Source organism: Ptychodera flava, chromosome 11, assembly GCF_041260155.1.
Source record: "Ptychodera flava strain L36383 chromosome 11, AS_Pfla_20210202, whole genome shotgun sequence".
Taxonomy (NCBI): Eukaryota; Metazoa; Hemichordata; class Enteropneusta; family Ptychoderidae; genus Ptychodera; species Ptychodera flava.
The window spans coordinates 20,239,416-20,258,996 of NC_091938.1; the positions used below are offsets into that span (position 1 = coordinate 20,239,416).

A 19,581-nucleotide genomic window follows, 5' to 3' on the forward strand; every position below is an offset into this window, starting at 1 on the left:
ATCAATGACCACACCCCATTACATACATGCATACAAGCTATTTGTGCGAGTTCGTTAAGTAAGGCTACAAGATAGCCATATTTACATGTTCGTCGTATATATTAAATCATGTAACAATTATATTAAAAGCATGATGCATCGTCCAAAACACCAGTAAAACAGTTTACATCACAAGACATTCATTACAGATTAAGTGTTCATTATAACCATTGGTTTTGTCATATTTCATCCTCATTGCTAACTCATCCATCTTGTTTGGCCATGAACTAATGTTAAAAAGTACAGCAAAGTCACCATTTTAATCACGACAAAATTGCATCAGTAATAAAAAGATTACAAGCCACTGTCACAACAACAATGAAATGAGTGTTGTTTTGGTGTTGACTGTATGAAATCTGTCTGTGCAGGATATGAGAGTATGAATAAACAGACCCAAAAATTTGTGTTTTTCAAATGACCCATCACTTCAGCCAATGCAAAAAAACATGTTCCCAACAGCATTCCAGGGGGTATGTTGCCATTATTTACAATGGAAGGCACCCCTAAGACGATAGAGATGACACCTGTCCCTGTCTTCTCTGGGTGTAATGACAGTACTATGTATCTCATCAACGCCAACTGTATTTTTTATGTTAGCTTGATGCAACAAGTGACAATGGGAATACCGTTGATCCAAGCAGACTTCACGCTAGGACTCTGCAACAGCATAAGAAATCCTCCACCGAGTCATCTGCCTCCGATATAACCATAGCAACAGAATTTGAGAGAAAGCTTTCTGCGACACCTTCAGTGGACATGCAAGATGATGTACAAGGTAGAGCCTGTGAAGTGACCTCAATGTCCCCTGAGGTCAAAGGGCAAGAGGTCACAGACACTGAACATGATGATTTATCTGCCAAGTCGGCAGTCACGCCAACAGCTGTCAGGGTTTCTTTGACGGAACCAAGACCAGCGGAGGAGGTTGAAAACTTTCTTGATACTCTTCAGAGGACCATTGAAGATGTCACTGGCACCAGTCACATTGTGTGTGGCAGGAAGCCAGAGAGGCGTGTGCGAACTGAGAGATACTTGTATCGATCGCGTTCAGGGAGTGAGGGTCATGGAGACTACATGAGGTCCCTGATGAGGGCGCTGTCCGATGATGATGAGGAGGAGGAGGAAGAGGAGAGGAAGACACCTCCGAAACCACGACAACAGAGACCGCCTCTCAGGAGGACTACCTCTGCCACCGTGATGATAGAGAATGGTAAACCGAAAACTGAGGTGCGACAACGCGGCAGACTGCGAAAGGCTCACAGTGTGGATGAAGAGAGGGACAGGGATAGAGAGAAGGTCATAGGTCACTTGAAAGTCAGAGATGGCATGGGAAACCATCCGGGGCAGCTTGAGACTGCACATGAAAATGTAGATGCGGCCAGTGGAGGGGAATACAAACAAGACAGTGGTTTGGTTGACAAACCAGCAGAAAGTCCTCTCGAATCCAGCAGAGTGTCAGATGTCAAGGACAGTGAGACGCAAACTGCAAGACAGAGAATCCTCATAGAAAGTAGCACTCAAGTTATGGATGACTCTGGCATATCTGAGACCATCAAACACACCAGACAGACCCAGACTGACTCGCCTGAGAATCGGAACTCCACGATGATTCTGTCGCCAGAAATGGCACATCTAAAGAAGAAAAGTTTTGGAAAGTTGGATATTTCACCGATTTTACAAACCTCAACTACCTCAGAAACTGGTCAGAGCTTTTCTGACTCCTCCTTCATCAACGGGAAGAAAATTAACATCGGTACGGAATCAGTCACAAGGAGCATGGATATTGACTCGGATGCTGTGTCAGTTTCAGCGGGTCATTCCGTGGCATCGGAAGACGGAAGCCTGATTGATAAAGTAACCAGGATGAGCTCTCCAGCAGACAGGTCATTCCACCATGGTCGGGAGAAGTTTCAGTGGCGGCGGACACCAAGCTGGGCAGAGGAAGCCAACATAGAGACCCATCCAGTACACAATGAGAGTCCACATGACATTTTCTTTGACAGCGCCTCGAGTATGTCGGGCAGCTTTTCGAGGATGACACCCCATAGCAGTATATTAGAGGATGAGGATGTCTTTCCTTTGAGGGAGGAAGAATTTGTCAGGGTTATGAGAGCCGGTCGTGAGGTATGGATGTCAAAGGCGGAGTACGGAAGACTTCGAGATGAACTTCTTCTTAAAGCACTGATACAACAGCCAAACCCACTGTATGTAAGTACTTACCGGTAGACATAAGTTGTCTTTGCTGCGTGTCGCTTGTTTGTTGTTATTGCTGTGAGTGGTTTACTGAAGACGAACACAAACTTAACAGTCGTAATAAAACCTTTGTTCACTAAGGACGGTTTCACATTTAATATCTAATGACGCTAATGATCTGACCTACCATCTTCTTTGTCTGCATGTACACTCTCAACAGCCTGTGGAATGGAAGAGAAATTATCCTGTCATACTTGTTAAAGCCTTGGTGATTGTTTCTTTCTGTACACTCCCATTTCTTTTCTTCATATACAGGCTGGACATAAAATTGGGTTACAGCTGCCTCCAATGATATTCAGAGAAGAACCGACATCATGGGACGCCCTCTCTGGCACAGAGGTAAAGCCAATAAACTTGATAGTGTGGAACTGTGGAATAGTGGACAGAATTAATCAGAGTGGGCAACTACTTCCATAAATTCTGTGCAAAAAGATATTACAAACAATGCGTTTGCAATTCTAACCCTTTGAGTGCTGTAATTTTTCCCACCAAAATTTTAGCGCAACATTTTACCAATTTTTATGAATTTTTCTGTAATTTTTTTAGCTACTATAGACTATAGTCTATAGAAGCTATTGGGATGGGTATCCGTCCGGCGTCAGTCTGTATGTATGTATGTATGTATGTATGTATGTATGTATGTCCGTTTGTGAGGCGTCCGTCCACTCAAATATCTTTAGAACCGCAGTACTTACTGATTTGATATTTGTTGAGTAGATGAAAAATATGATTTTGAGAAACCATTTTTTTTAATTTTTTGATATTGTTGAAAATAGGCAAATTAATGCCAAAAAAGGTGTTTTTGGTAAAAAATCTTCTTCTTCATAACCGCTGGTCAGACAGCTTTGTTATTTGGTATACAGGTCCCTCGGGATAACCCAACTTAGATTTGTTCAAATTGTGATGAAATATGCAAATGTGTATTTTTAAGGAATTTTTTTGTCATTTTTGGTCAAAGTTTGACTTACATTGTATGTAATTCTTGTACTGTATAAACCCTATCAATTCACCCAGAAAAAATAATTAATATAATTTTAAATAATTGAATTAATTAGGAAATCATCAAAGCCAAAATAATTTTAGTGTGGAATTATCAGAAAGTTCAACTTTTTTTGACAGTTCATCGTGAATTGAGGATTAAAACATGTAAAGGCAACTTTCCTGAATCCCAACTTTGATATATTCTGAACCACCATTTATGTTATCTAAAAGAAATTGCTCATAATAGTTTGTCATGATAGGGTGGTCAAATAAATAGAGATAGAGAAAGTTCTAATTTCCATTTATGGTTGACTTGGTAAGGATAAAATAAAATTACTTTTTGAGGAAAAAAATAGAGTGGTCAATTAAAAGAGTGGTCAAAGTGATAGGGTTTTTATGGTAAAGCTTGGCTGTAAGATTCCTCGTGCTATTTATAGCAATTATGCAATCTGTGTAAACAGTGCAATGAAAGTGTAACATGATTCATAATGCTTTTGATGACCTTGAACTTCTTAAGTTTCAAACATTTGTCTCTTCAGTGTGCTTTCTCTTAGTACGTACAGTCTCAACTTATTCAACAGAACTTACTTACAATGTTAATTTGAAAGTTAAAATGTGCTTGGTTAGTAGGATAAAAATACTGATATTAAAAGATAACAAGCTCAAGATTCTTTATAACCTGACAGATATGCTGTTTTTTATGACGTAAATCTTGATTTAAGCAAGTCTTGTTTACTTTAATTAGAATGTAATTAACTCTCGTTTATTTGCTGTTATAGACTAATATAGTCTGATGAAATATGCAAATCTGTATTTTTACAGAATTTTTTTCCATTTTTGGTCAGGCCATCCTGAAATGAGCTATCAAAGATATCCACCTTCTTCATCAATACATGTGTCACAAAAGGTTATTCTCTACATAACACAGCAGAGCGCTGTCAACTGTTGAGTCGCTTGTTTTTTCAAAACCGCTGGTCAGACAGCTTTAATATTTGGTTTACATGTCCCTAGGATGACCTAAGTGAGATAATTTCATACAGTCAGGAAATACTTAATTTTGTATCCATGTCTATAGTAGCTTCAGGGACTTTGGCCCTATGTTTGATAATTTTGGATCAAATGGACATCACATTTCATTAGGTACAGTTTTTCACCAAAATTTTGGCAAAAATCTGAAAAAATTTGACTGGGGCACATTTTATAAAGGTGACAAAAATTGACTTTGGCATTCAAAGGGTTAATCACCTCGTCACAATACACATTTGCTGCAGCAGTGACTTTGTGATTGGGTGACTGTTCACGACCTATGAATATTCATGACATTATAAATATCGCAGAAACAAATTCATATCCTGCCCTCATATCCCAGAAGTCAGAGTGTTTTTTTCACCTTCACAAAAATATCTGATTGTTCTATGAAGTCACCATGAAACTAAACAAAATATCCCACAGTATTGCCATGGCATTTGTACAAGATGATGGAATTCACATCGAAACCACATTCAACATTTGCTTCTCAGAGCCAAAAACATAGGGCTTTGGTCCCACGGATACTTCTGAAATATATTTACGGCTTTCCTTTGACCCCTTGACAACCGTGAATGCTAGAAATCACCAGTGCCATCATGAATTTCTATTTACCATGAGCGCTGGAAAATTCTTGCCATATCCTGTACATGTTCACAGTATGTTTGGTGCAGCAGTTTTACCACATTGTAATAGTCACAAGGGGTTAAAATATATTTTACCAAAAATAATTTTTCTCTCAAAATCTCGGCAAAAAGACAAACATACAGGGAAAGTAAATGAAGCAAATGTTTATTTGATAGACACTGTTTCCATGGCTAGATAATGAGAAGAATAGAGCTCTTTGTGTTGTTTATTGAAACTCTGTGCCTTTCAATGCGCTATAATCACAGTTTTGCTGATAGACTGTTTTGTGTAAACAAGTTGAAACCAGCACTGTAATTATTTATTTAACAAAGATACATTTTATTCCAACCATTTATCATCAACAACACAACCTGCACAGTTTTGTTACTGTTGTATACAAATTTGCAACAACAGGTTTATGCAAATCCATTTGATATGCAGATGAGCCATTGTTCTTGGCATAGTCCTCCCGCATGCTGATGCAGTTGTCGACTTCAAAGTTCAGTCAGTGTTGTCAAACTGGCAACATGTCACTGCTATCCGCCTATTTTCTGAAAATTTAACCAACGTTGGTCTTTATCGACGCAGGGTGCCATGAAGGAAGTGAGGTATCTACAGCAAGGGGTGCAGAAGTACAAGAGCGACTTGGTTGCCCTGGAAACGCTCTCCTCCCAGCAATACCATGCTGTCTATGATCATCTGACAGAGGAAGAGAGGTAAGGTTGCGACAGCTGTCTCACTTCAAAACTGATTTCTATTTTCAACTCAGAATGACTGATGGACTTGCAGGGGTGAATTGATCGTTTTAAGCACCAGGTAGCAAGGACAGAAATTGTCATCGGTCACATCACCACACAATTGAACAGATGTCAGTGATAAATTAATCTAGAGAGAGCAACAAGCTGGTGTGCCTGAATCACAGGAAAAAAGGATATGATATCTTCCCAGGTCAATTTATTCATTCCTGTGCATTGTTGCCTTCCCTGTTTTATTGGGCCAGTTTTTGATTCAAAAGTTAATGTTGGAGGTTTTCATGTAATCTGCATACATGATTATGTTACTTACCGGTATAATGAGACTTGTAGTTTTATCTTCTAGTTGCCATATATAAATGTGACAAAAGAAGCTATAGGGGTAGTACTGGTAGCTGTCAAGTGTAGTCACTCATCTATCTGTCCATCTGTCTGTCTGTCTGTCTGTCTGTCTGTCTGTCTGTTCGCTGTCCGAGTTTTTTGCCAAAAATTGTGATACCTATTTTTTCATGAAGGATGGAATTTTTAAGCTTTTAGTGCCATGTGTCCAAAAATGTATGAATGAGCTCAATAGATGCAGAAATGATCAAAAATTTTAAACGCCAAAATAACTGAACCTAGGCTTTTGAAATTTTGCAAAAAATAGCCCTGTTCTCAGTTTGTTCAAACCAAGTTGATCACATGATAATACAAAAAGCAAAATGCGTGCAAATAATGGTCAAAAAAATGTTATACCAAAAATAAATTACTTGATATGGGACTTTAATTTAACATTATTGCTTTTGGTCTACTGGCAAATAAAGACCATAGTTAGAGTTCTGGTACGTTGGATTTCACAAATGCCTTCAAATCTTGATCGAAAATGAATGACTTCTACAGTCATGTTGGCAAGGATAATCATGAAAACAGAAGGAAGCGGGTGTCAAATTCAGTTTGCAGGGTGACTTTATGCAAATTTTTTAATGAGTTGTTGCCAAAATGAGTGAAAGAAAAAGTCACAAAGCTGATTAACATTCAGAATGGTCAGTCCTGCAAAGTAAAAAATTCATATTTCTTGTTTCTTTGTCTCCTGAAATGTGCTATTTGTTGGTGGTGCTGGTCTTTTATCATCTTGATCGCAAAACAAATTAATTACTTTAATAAAATAGTCTCAAATGAAAACAAAGGACTGACACCATGTAAATAGTTGATTTCAACAAGAACCAATGCTATCTACACGGACATACTCTTTTTGTATATACATCTGTTGTTCTGTTTGTGAACTAATCTACGTTACACCCTGCAAGTCAATGTCGCATTGAATTTGAAATCCCTTGTAACAATTTACTTTCAGTTTAATCCTATCAGGGATATTTAACTTTCAACAAAAACCAGTTTACATGTGTCATCTACATTATGTCCCTTTATTATCCTTGAGTAATTGAATAGAGTTATTGCATTTATAAGCAAGGACGGGATTCTGTGTTGTCAGAATGACAAATTGATAATAGGATTAACATGAACAAAAGGGAGTTTAGAATAAAATTTTATATCACATAAAAGGCACATTGGATACAATGCTATAAATGGTGGACAACTTGGCTGCATGGCTGGAAAGGGTAATGTTCGCTGTGTCAAGTTGTCTGTGAATTCTCTTTTTTCAGGGACGACTGGGAAGGCTTGAAAACGCTGAGGCTGCAGATTATTGAAGAAATTTATGAGATGGAAAAACTTCTGTCAGCGAGAGCTAAAGCAATTAATGAAGACAAGCAAAGGGTATATATATTATTTTGAATGTTGTCTAATCAAGCTTTTATGGGAATACAAAACTATTCTGACTCAATGCATTTCTTCTGATGTTATTGAAACATGTTGTGTGAAAGAGTGGTGCTCAGAAACTTATTTTGTAAGTTGGAAAGCCACAAAGTGAAACATGCCCTTAAAAAAGGCTTTCATTATAGCTGGCTGAACTACTTTAAGTATTTAGCAAGATTTTGCAATAAAAACAAATATAAATCATAAATTTTATAGATCAAGAATTTCATCTGTGCGTGTTAACGTTTACATGTATTTCCATCTCATTGTCCTAAGTCCATGTTAAGGGGTGTATCAGCTATTTAATTCGGTACATATTTTCGGATTGTTACAAAAACCAATACAAAGTTGATACAGATTTGATTAAAAAAACTATATTTATTTCCAACTTCTTGTCCTGTTTCATACAATAAAAACAACATATCAGTTCGGTGATAACGATGTTGTGATAATGGTAGTTTATGACTCAAAAATGAAAAACTTAAACTTATGCTCAAACTTTTCCCAAGCAAATTTTCTACCATTCTCTTACAAAATCAAGAATAAAAACCGATGAGTCACCATAAAACATTTACCGATATTTAAAATTCAAATGGCCACCATCCCTATGTTAACTCTACAGGTAAAAATAAAGTCCGGATTTCAACAAAACTAAGCCAGTGAAAACTTTATTTACTCCATAAGCTTCAAAATGAGCCCCCACAAGTGGTAGGCTAAAAGTATATTGTAACAGTTTGAGAGTCTAAGTATCTGTCCCAAAGATTCTACCTTAAGAAGTTTTTTACATACTTTTACATACTTTTACATTTCAGCGTTATTCACACAACGATGACACCAACATGTCAGAACACACTATACAAAGCTTGGACATGATAAAACAAGTGAGTTTGAGCAGTCATAGTGCTGAAAATGTTTGAACTATAAGAATGTCTCTTAATAAAACACTCCAGTCACTAGTTTCATTTAGTTTCATTTTACAGTGATCCTGGTATACTCTAGAATGAAGTGTATTTTCAGTTTGTTTCATTGTTTTCAAATTTGCATGCGCTTACATGAAGGTAAGGAAAACTTGTGATATGGTATTTTAATTGATAGAGATAATTGCGAGGGCTATGTTCCCAGCAGTGGAATGTTACAGACCAATTGTCTAAGAATGCAAAGAAAATTTGTATCAGTTGGCAAAATTTTAGTTAAGTCACACACATTACAGTTACCGTAAAAACCCTATCAATTCGACAAAAAAAATAATTACGATTTTAAATTGTCAAATTATTAGATAATTAACAAAGCCAAAATAACTTAGTGGTCAAATTATTAGGGATTTCAACTTATTTTACAGTTTTTAAGTGATGTGCTTGCCATCTTGGATGATTGAAACATATAAAGGTGACTTTCCTGAAGTCCCTACTTAGATATTCTGAGCTGTACATTGTATTGTTCTGTGTATTTTATGGAAAATAAAATGTTCAAAACAGTTTGTCATGATTGGTTGGTTGAATTACTAGAGATTGAGAAAATCCCTATTTCCATCGTTGGTTAAATAAATAGAATGGTTGAATTGATATGGTTTTTACAATAGTCACTTTACCGTGGAATATTTGGTTGCTTTATACATCTAGTGAATGTTTTTCAAATATATTTATTCAAATTACTGTGACTACAGATTGTTGTATTTTTCCTCCCCATGTAGATGATTGATTTACTCAAGGAGCAGATCAACCAGCGAAGCCTGCTTCACAATATCCAGATGCACACCACACTGTCGTCATCCCACCATTCCGGGATTTCATCACCGTTGTCGGAGTACAGCCTGGATTCCTCGGTGCCGAGGCTGATAGAACGGGATGACTTGCTGCAGGAACTGATGTCCATGAAGAGAGAGCTGGAATGGCAGAGATCCATGGAGAGGAAAGAACGGGAAAAATCCATGAGAGAGGTAAAGGAGAATATTTCAGATAATTTCTCAAATGGTTTTTGTAAAAGTATGAGCTGTCTTCAAAAGCATGTACAGAAAATGTTAAGTTTATGTCGATATGATTTTCGCTGTGCTGTAGGCATAGGGACTTTTAGGATGGCAAATATGTGAAAATTGATATGCTTTTGTGAAAATTTTCATTCACTTCATCTAGATGAAGACAGTGATTATTGAAGAGATTACGTACAACATTACCAAAGAAACTGAAAATTTGAAAATTGAACTGCAGGTAAGTGTACTGACCAGCCAGTAGTCCTGTCTTTCTGTATTGGAATATTTCATCATCTTTTGAAAACTGTTCTGTATCATTATTTGTAATTGTCATTGAAAGTAGTGTAATGTTTGTTTGTGTTTGTGTTGGGGTTGATTTTTGGTGTGGCAAAGGGAATTAACATTGAGGGGACCGTTAAGGTGATATATGCCTCTAAAGAGAAGTTCAAATCTTTGCCCAAACTTTCCTCAAGGAAACTTTAAACTACTTTTCTTTCAAAAGAAATAATAAAAACCAGGGATCATTATGCAAAATTTGGGATTATGCAAACAATTTAAATATTACTTGATATTTGAATATACTAATACCTCAGCATTAACTCCATTGGGGAAATTAAATTTTCAATTTTCACAAAACAAGACAGCGAAAACTCATGTACTGCACATACTTCAAAATGAATTCACACAAGCAGCAAACCCAAAATACTGTTGTAAAAACTTCAGTGTTCGACAAACTGGCCTTGAGGCCCATTCTGCCTTGACCCTTTGAGCGCCAAAGTCAATTTTTGTCACCCTTAGAAATTATACCTCCGTCAATTTTTGTCAGATTTTTGCCAAAATTTTGATAAAAAACTGAGGCCAATGAAATGTTGTAATCATTTGGTCCAAAATTATCAGAAAAATTAGAGAAAAATTCATAAAATTGTTAAAATTTTGGACTGAAACTTTGGTGGGAAAAAATACAGCGCTCAAAGGGTTAAATGTTTGTGTTTTAATGCTAAAAAGCACCCCTACTGTAAGTTTTCTTACAACCTGAAAGACCATTAAACCCAAATGACTCTCATCAATGTGTGCCTCCACCATGAAATATTTCATCTCCACAAAATGTTTGATGATGCAAAACATAGTTGTTTTTCAACAGGATACCTGTCTAGTAATTAAAAGCTACATTTTTCAGATGTATGTTGACAGCACATTTCCCTGTTCATGACCCTGTGATGATGCTTTGCCTTGCATAACATGAGAAAATCAAAGAAATATTTCATAATGCGTACATTCTGCCAATCAATGTGCCAACAGCAAATATTTATCTGAAATATTCTACGAGACATTTCAAAATTACAAGAACAAGCGCAATACAGAAATATTGATTTGTGTGCATCAGTGGAAAGTATAAAATTTACATGTTGTGGGCTACCAACAGCAGTCTGTGGCAATAGAGACAATAAAAAATGGGCAAAGTTTTGTTCAGAATTCTGTTTTCAGTAGTCAAAGTTGTACATGCATAGTAATATGTAACAGCAAAACTACTATCCTGATAATTGATATCCAACCCAAGGGAACAGAGTGTGAATTGGTAAAGCTTTAAGGTTTTAGCATGTGCACTTTGCATTGGACACACTGTATGACAAATGCATGTTGAGTCTGGCTGTATGTCTTTTCCATAATTGGTCACAGCTTCACATCAATACTATGGAGAAAGTCTCTCTTATAATCCTAACTCACAAAATCCTTGCTTTTTCCCAGCTTTAAGAAGTGCCCTCTACAATAAAAACTTTCCATCTCATTTTTCCTGCCTGGTTTAATAATAATAATGTGCTTTAATAACACTTTCAAACTTCCTTGTTATAAAAATTTCCTTCTTTACAGAATGACTCCCAGTTAACAACTTTTCCTTTTCCTTGCCTAGGACAAAAAGCATAACACAAAGACTGTCACACAGCACTGGGATATCCGCTTAGTCATAGAATACCGTAGTAAGGTTAAGGTTGTCCCGCGTCAGCAGAGTTTGGTAAATTTGACGCAAATTCCGTATGCTATGACGCAGTGGTGTAGACTTGGGTTTAGAACAAAGCTATTTTGTCGCGTGATTTGATTGACAGCTCAATTTCTGCATATTTTTTTTGGGGGGGGTGAAAAGTTGTAAAAATGTAAAATAACTAGTCTGAAAGTACACCAGTTTAGACTTTTCATGAGGACTTTTGGTGCATATTTGAATTAAAAAACATCTTATGCAGGCTGTGACATCTGCCAATCTCTGTTCTAAAATCACATCAGATAGCATTGTACTCTAAAGATGACTTTTCACTAAAGCCAATAATAATTATCAATTACAGCACTATAGAGTTGTCAATAACACCAAGTCTAGACCTACAATAGAACGCATGCTTTGGTCATCTCCACCAGTGTAGAACTGCTGAAGTTAAACGCAACTTCTTCATCAGTTTCATTTTTCTGTGTCTTTGTGCTGTATATAAAAGTTTGTCAGCTTCATAAAGTATGTTACATTGCTCATGAACTCACAAACTGTCACACACAATGTCACAAAGCCATATAAAAGTAAATTATTATGAAATCTGTGTGTGATTGCAAGAGAGCCCACTTGAGGGCGCTGTTACATGTACATCAAGGGTACGGTTGCTTTCTGTCTCATACCGGTACTTAACCTGTCACTTGTTTTGTGGTACATATTTGCCAATCTAGTGCTGCAAGAATTCATTCAATGAAGGAAGTTTGTACAACAAAGCAGATTTCAGATTTCTGTATATTATTTGAACTTATTAAGCTTTATTTTCTTGAACACCAAGCTGATTGTTTATGAATCAACAACACCTTGTATATTCTGATATCGTGTTTGTTGATGTCAGAACCATGCATTGAATCCTCAGTGAAGATTTGCAGTGTAGAATTTGTAGCGATTTTCATCAAGATTGGGTGTCAGCATGAGAGATAATCACCACCAAAATTGGAATTTTTTGGCAACCAGCCTTGCTAATGAAATTTTACAATACTGGAGCTAATCTTCCCATTGAATTCTCATGTAAGCATACACTCAGTGAAAAACCAAGGAAGTTTGTTTAACAAAACAAGTGACAAAATGAGCCAAATGGGTGACTACAGAGGGCGCTATCAGAAACAACAGGAGAATATCTTCATTCAACACAAAATACATGGCATTATTCATACAGGTTCATGAATATTGAAACATCCAATCTAACATCCAAGCATTCTAACAGAGTATGGCAGCTTCACAATCACAAATGGCTTGTGTTCCACAAAAGAACACAAATTGTGGTGCTTTTTGATCCACTGCTTTGAATTGATCAGGTGTAATGCTCGGCCAAATAAAAATGCGAAAAAGAATTGTGTGTAAAAACTGCCTGAGATTGCCATGTATTAGTTGCAGCTGTCTTTGAAAATATCACACTGATACTTTCAAAACTTTCATGCCATTGTTTTCAGTCAGACATACAGACATTCCATCCGTCATAATTGTGCAGATTTTGTTCTCAATGGAAGGATATACTTACCGATATTTTCATTACAAAAAAACACCATTTTCACTCATTTCTGTAAAATTCAAAAGGAAATCATAGAAAGAGATACCATGCTGTAATCTTCCACCATTTTACATGTTAGATTCCAGATCTTTCATCTGTCTCATTTGCCTTGCTCCCAATCTGCCAGGCCAAAGATGAAGAATTAAAACATCTTCGGAAGCAGCTAGATGAGCACAATCGACGACGGCAATTGCCGAGCAGTGCCAACAACGAGACGGAAGAGGAGAAGTCGCAGAGTTTTGAAAATGATGCCGATGGTGAAGTCACTTGATTTGGGGAGAATGTGAAGATGGTTTTGAGTTTCTAGAAGTGAAATTGTGAATATACGAATGTGACATCCACATGATGCAAGGTCTGAATACATGTAAAGCCAAGCTGTTGTGACTGCATTTTTGTTTGTTACCCCTTCTATCACAAAAAGTGGTTCATTCCTATTGTCTTCTATGCCAAGGTTTCAACCACTGTGGAAGGTAGCAGGGATTACAGGGTGAAATGTACTTGACATTGGATTGTGTGTTTTACCTCTTGATGGGGAAAGACTTGGAAAGATCTAGCTCTATGCTTTTGTAGTTCATGTTTTCTTATACAATTATGCAAACCATTTGTGCCAAGTTAGCAATACGGACAAGATAATTTATTTCTCTGTCAGCTAATAATAGATCTAACATTGAACAGTAGTTTAAAATAGTCAAGTTATGATTAGCCAATCAGGAGTGACTGAGTCTTCTCACCGACCAATCAGCTACACAGGTTGTGTAAGAGCATTTTCTTACCATCAAGGTTAGAATGGCTGTCTTGATGATCCAACGGTTGTATATATGTGCAAGGTTCACAGTAACCAAAATCTCAAATGATTGCTCAATAATTTATGATGCCTCTAAAGTAAAATCTTTTTGTAAAGTTTTGTAGAAAATTAAAAAATTAAAAAAAATGTACAGTATGAAATATAAAAGAAAAAGTAAATATTGTGTTAATTTTGTATTGAACAGTGTATGATTTTGAGTAGGTGCCTTGATTATGAAGAACAAACAGTACATTATTCTGGCACCCAACCTTTCACCCCTATTTATGGTACAATGGACTGACCCATGAGATGTTAAGGCCAGTTTTGGATGAAAGAGTAGGTCAGGCTTACTACTTGGGGTGACACTACTTTTGATTAATGTAGAATTGTGTTAGTCTCATATTTATTTACAGCTGTTATTTTGCAAGTGTATCTGAGTGTATTGAAGTTTGTTTTCTTGAAATATTAAGTTTTGTTGCATTCTGACGATTTATTGCTGTAGAAGCTGAAAATTCCGCTCATTCACAATCTTTCATGTGTCCATTGAAGATTGGAAGTTTGGAATCTAGTCGGTATTTGTCATGTTAAAATCATAGACTCTGGAGTTTTGCTCAATTGTCTGTGTAGACTCTATGTAGTCACTCAGCCTTTCATCAGTAAACTGTATCCCCAGAAACCAGCCACAGTACTTCCATGCTCAGTCTCTGTTGATATGAATATTCATAAGTCCAGTCCACGCCGTGTAAAACATTTAAAATGTTACCTGGGTGAAAACAGACATTTAGACAGTATCACTTGAAGGCGTTCAAAAGATAAGACTTTATGATTTTTGTCACATCTACATTGTGTTCAGCTAATTTACACTAAACCATGTTCATGTATATATCATAGTCCATAGGGCAAGAATAGGATTCATAGTATAAGAGAGTTTAACCCCTTTCACCACCATAGTTTAGCCCAAACCTACTGTTATCAATCTTGACAGTGGACCCATTTACAGGGAATTAGGGGTGAACAGGGTACAAAGCTAAAAATTATTATAGGGGAAAAGATTATTCCCCCAAAACAAAAATATTTGAGCATAGTAAACCCAACAGTAACACATTTCATCACTGTGATATTGTATATTTCCCTTTATTCTTGGAATCACGGTTTTGTAAAAGTTTATCATGTGAAAAATTTTGACGTTAAGGCCCAAAAAAAAAAATAGTTTGTTTCTCATCCTAGGCATCTTGCAAAAATGATGCGGTGACGCGGTTTTTTTTTTTTTGCTGCTATCTTTTTTTTTATTCAACCATCAACAACAACGCGCTTACAACATGAGAACATAGGAATGCATGCAGAGATAAAGGCACAGCAAATTTTTAGCATATCAACAGTGCTGCTTTTTGACTATTTATAGTTTTTTTTCATTTTTTTTTCGTTCCCTCTTGAGATGCAAAAAAAAAGGTTGGCGCGGCGGGTCTACATTGACGCGCGCGGGGATGAGAAACAAACTATTTATTTTTTTTGGCCTAAGATTGATAGCTTTGAGAGATTTTGGATAAATATTATAAGTGCTTATAGCTCCAAGTGTAATATATATTTGTAATTTCAATTACTAAACATGGATTTTGTGAGGAGTAAATGCCTAACAGGTTGCTTTCCACTATACTTTATATTTATCTTTCTTTCTTTCTTTCTTTTTTTTCATACCGTATTTTTGAAGTTCTGAAATATTTGTGATTGATTGTGAACCGGATATGTTGAAGAGTTTATCAAACACACTGCAATGGCGGGCCCATTTCAGGTGTTCTGCGTATTTCCTATGACATTAAAAAAGAATCAGTGATTCATGTTAGTTTATGACCTATGCAGGATGCGTGTGGATTAATGTCAAAAAGGTCAACAAGTTAGGGGGCATTATCAAGATTCCCCATCGCCATAGGGAGCAAAGAGCGTAAGATGGCAGTGCATCTAGTTTGCATTCCAATAAAGAAAACCTATCAGCAGACGTTGTCATGGCTGTGTTCAAGTGATTTTTAATGTGTAAAAGTTTATCTTTACTGTGATAAGTTATCTACAAATTAGTTCTGAGAACAACAGATCAGTGTGTTTGGAAAGGTGTTTCACTGGTTATGAGGAGATCGTTTTTTTCTATTTTTGTAATTTTATCGGATGAAGGGAGTGTTGGTTTCGGGTCTTTTCAAAGGTCCTAGGATGCAAACTCTATCTGGTTGGCCAGTACACTGTGAACAAGCCATTAGGAGTTATAAAGATTGTGATACGTCACAGTTTTTTGGTTTCTTGTTTTTTTTCGTTTTGAGTTGAAATAATTTATCGTAAGATAAGTCTTTGATCAGTCAACTTTACAAACAACAAGCAGAATAATAATCATTATAAAGTTCATTATTGCCAGGAACTTAAGTGATTGCTTGACTTTGAGAAATGCATGATTCAAGGCAGTCCATACCTCCAAAGAGAGAATTTAAAATGTTTGCTCAAAGAAACTACACACCATTCGTGTTCAAAATCAAGAATAAAAAAAAATCAGGTGTCAAAGTTTATGCATCAGAAAAGCAAATCACCTCACATTTACTTCTATTTGAAATTTAGAATTACTGTCATTCTATGGTAATTCAGTGGGGAAATTAAGATTTAGATTTCTATTTTGACAGAAAGCAAGGTAATGGAAAGATAATAGTCTCTGCAGATCTCTAAAGACAGCCACCACATAAGCCATGTACCAGAAAACAATTGTAAAGTATTCATAGTCCACGACCCATACAATGCCTAAACACAGCTTTAGCTGTGATTATATCAAATGTGAACATTGAGTATACCACTATCGATATCATTAGAGCCAGTCAAATACTTTTTCATTTGTACAATATGGCAAAGTGCGAGTATTCTTTTTGCAGTATTTACTGCTAAGATAGACATATAAGACACGTTCAAATCATAAATAATACATTTACATTTTGGGTCTGTTGTTGAGGAGTAGGGGCCTTATCAGATGTAATATATATTTATGCATCACATAATCCTCAGATGTGAGAAAGACAGGACAGTGTCATCAAATATTTTGGTGTTCCAATTATGTTTACAAAACTTCATTTATAGTGCTATTAGTTATGTTCGCTTAAACAAATGTACATGCTCAGGTTCATTACAAAAAAGTTGTTGGAAAAAGTGACATGGTTGTCTCATGTGCAAAGTCTGTTTATTTGTTTGTTTGTTAATTTGTTTACTCATTCCATATGATTAACCTTTTGAATCAATATTGTATATTATAAAACTTTTTCAATATTGAAGTGTTTCTTTTCATAGTCTTTTCTAGGGAGCTGTTGTTGTACTTAGATTTGGTCAGGGTGTTCCTCTGTTTCAAGGATTCCCCTATAATTTGACCTGTGATTGGCTGTTGCCATAGCAATTAGACATACAATGGTGCAGTTTCAAGATTCTCATTGGCCAAGGAAAGTACACATCTGATGACAATCAATCATGTTTTCAGATGTCTGTATGAATGAAGGCATTATGTCAACCTCACATATGGCCGTCATATGAGCTTGTGATATGACATGTCATGACCTGCCAAGGTCAAGTTCAGCTTACAAGATCAAAGTCACAATAGGAGTTCACTTGGCAGACTTACCAAGTACCAAAAATGTTTTTGCAATTTAAGAATTAAACACACCAGCTGTTATTGTATTTGTTGAGGCATAATTTATTTTTCACCCAGCTTATAGTGACAAGACACTGGAAAGGTAAATCATAAATAATGTGCGTCAAAGTATAAAAGAATCCAGGTGATAACAGACTCCAAGGACTAAAAGACATTTGTAGGCCAGGACATGAGCATAATGTATGTATTTTTCTCTGTACTTGAAGTTTACCAGTACTTTTCATATTTACCTGTATAAAATACAAAATTACCTGTAACATGTGCCGCACAAAGATGACTTTTATGTCAGTGGATTTTTTCCCAAAACTCATGATTTGATATGTTACTTTTCAGTTTATTTTGTTGGACTGTTGAAGATAGTGTTGAGGAGTCTACTGCCATGATAATATTTTGTGTACCTATAAAAGTATGCTTAACCTGGCTTGACGCTCCGTGTGATTCCCTGCCTGTGCTAGGGTGCCTTCAAATAAATATGCCCCCTAGGACAATGATGAATGGTAATAATAGATAGGCTGCCACCCACCTACTTGGCTGGCTCATATCTAGCTCTTGGTGTTTTCAAATGATTTCTTATTAACTGTTGAATACTTCTTTGCCTAGGTAGTCATAATATGCTACAGTGTATTCATTGGCCGTGTAGGGTACCCACCCATGTGTTTTTCTAGGGAGGTTGGTACTGTGCCAAAATGATGACATTGTACTATTACTGTCGAGCCCTCTCAGATGAAATTTCAGCTTGTTTGTCAGTTGCTCATATGGTGCTCTATGCAAATGACTATAACTTGAAGAGAAATAGACTGTGTAAAGTAATGCAATGTATGAGACTCAGAAATTGACTCAACATTGATTAGCAATACAAATCACAAGTGTGTTCAAAATATGTAATCCAAGGTAGTTTCTAGACTTTGACCATCATACTTAATCTATACCCATCATGTTACTGACATGATTGTTACTGACATGATGTTACTGACATGGACTGTTGCGAGATAGTTACCTGGATTTTGAGTTTTCACGAGGAAATATGATTGTCTGTAAAAGTGTAAATGTATGTCTGACAAACAAGAAAATCAGTATTCTGTAAAAGTTTCTGTATATATATTTTGGACAACCAGTGTTTAATACTTAGCTGTACCTAGCGTCAAGAAATCATACAAAACTATGATGTAAAGATGCTTTGCCGTCAAGAGTTCTTGCAATAAAGACATCTATTCATTAGAGTTGACTGATATGTGTACATAATGAGGACTCTGACAGGTCAAAGGTCATGACCTGACCTTGGACATGGGTGTGAATATCTGGCATTTGGGTCAAAGGTCACCACCAGTTTGATGAGTGAACTTGATGTATGCTGAATGTGTGTCTATTTTAGGCTCAGTATTTTTGTTTGCACATAAATGGCTGATGTTGTTTGTTTGTATTTTGGGTGGTGTCCAAATCACAAGGAATTTCCAACATGAACAGGCATGACGTCTGTTGTTTGAAAAGAGTCACCTTTGGTAACCTGACAAATCCTTCAAAACCATTATAAGCCTAAACACTTTGCTTAATGTGTTTGTTTTTATTCATTAGAATACGAGTGAGCTGTTAATCCGTGTCAAAGGTCATGACCTGCCTTTTCTAAGGAGTGAGATAGTTTAGAAATGGGTTAAAGATCACTACTAGATCTATTTGTTCGGCCCATTTTCATCAGTTGTGGTTCAAATGTGTGACAACGTAAGCTATGATTTTTTGTCTTTTTGTAAACATTGCCTGTTGCATACTTTGACTTTGAGATGTTGCTAACAGGTGTTTTTGATATGAACACGTGATGGTCGGATTTTTTTTTATTCTGACGCCGAACAAAATTATGCTGTTCCGATAACCCGACCTACCCCAATTTTTTACATGCCGACCCTAAACTTTTAGAGCTACGTAAACACGGAAGTAAAAAAAGAAGAAAAAAAACAGTAAAATCACCCGTTCGATACCTGGCATTTGATTTTTGCTTGAACGAGGATATCTTTTATTTTTTTTCCTTTTGTATACATGATACATTTTTCTGGAAATGTTGTGGCTGAAAAATGCATTTAAAAATAAAAATATTTTGGGAAAAAAAATTCCTGTCGACCTACCTACCCTATCTTTGAAAACCATGT

At 36.3% G+C, this 19,581-nt stretch overlaps 2 protein-coding genes across 6 annotated transcripts in view; both read left to right on the plus strand.

Moving 5' to 3' along the window:
• LOC139143756 (serine-rich adhesin for platelets-like) overlaps positions 1 to 18,663 on the plus strand; it is a 69,622-nt gene extending 50,959 nt beyond the window's left edge. For 2 of the 5 annotated variants that reach the window (XM_070714297.1, XM_070714298.1), the window contains exons 11-19: positions 637 to 2,244; positions 2,545 to 2,628; positions 5,512 to 5,639; positions 7,319 to 7,430; positions 8,282 to 8,350; positions 9,160 to 9,405; positions 9,599 to 9,673; positions 11,345 to 11,446; positions 13,123 to 18,663. In XM_070714297.1, coding sequence (XP_070570398.1) covers positions 637 to 2,244; positions 2,545 to 2,628; positions 5,512 to 5,639; positions 7,319 to 7,430; positions 8,282 to 8,350; positions 9,160 to 9,405; positions 9,599 to 9,673; positions 11,345 to 11,446; positions 13,123 to 13,266 — 2,568 coding nt within the window. In that variant the 3' untranslated portion in view covers positions 13,267 to 18,663. The remainder of the gene's footprint in view (positions 1 to 636; positions 2,245 to 2,544; positions 2,629 to 5,511; positions 5,640 to 7,318; positions 7,431 to 8,281; positions 8,351 to 9,159; positions 9,406 to 9,598; positions 9,674 to 11,344; positions 11,447 to 13,122) is intronic. The other 3 variants (XR_011554671.1, XR_011554672.1, XM_070714299.1) reach the window with 3 other exon arrangements.
• The window catches only part of LOC139143758 (puromycin-sensitive aminopeptidase-like), a 539,468-nt gene that overhangs the window by 458,780 nt on the left and 61,107 nt on the right, over positions 1 to 19,581 (plus strand). The gene's annotated exons all lie outside the window — the stretch shown is intronic.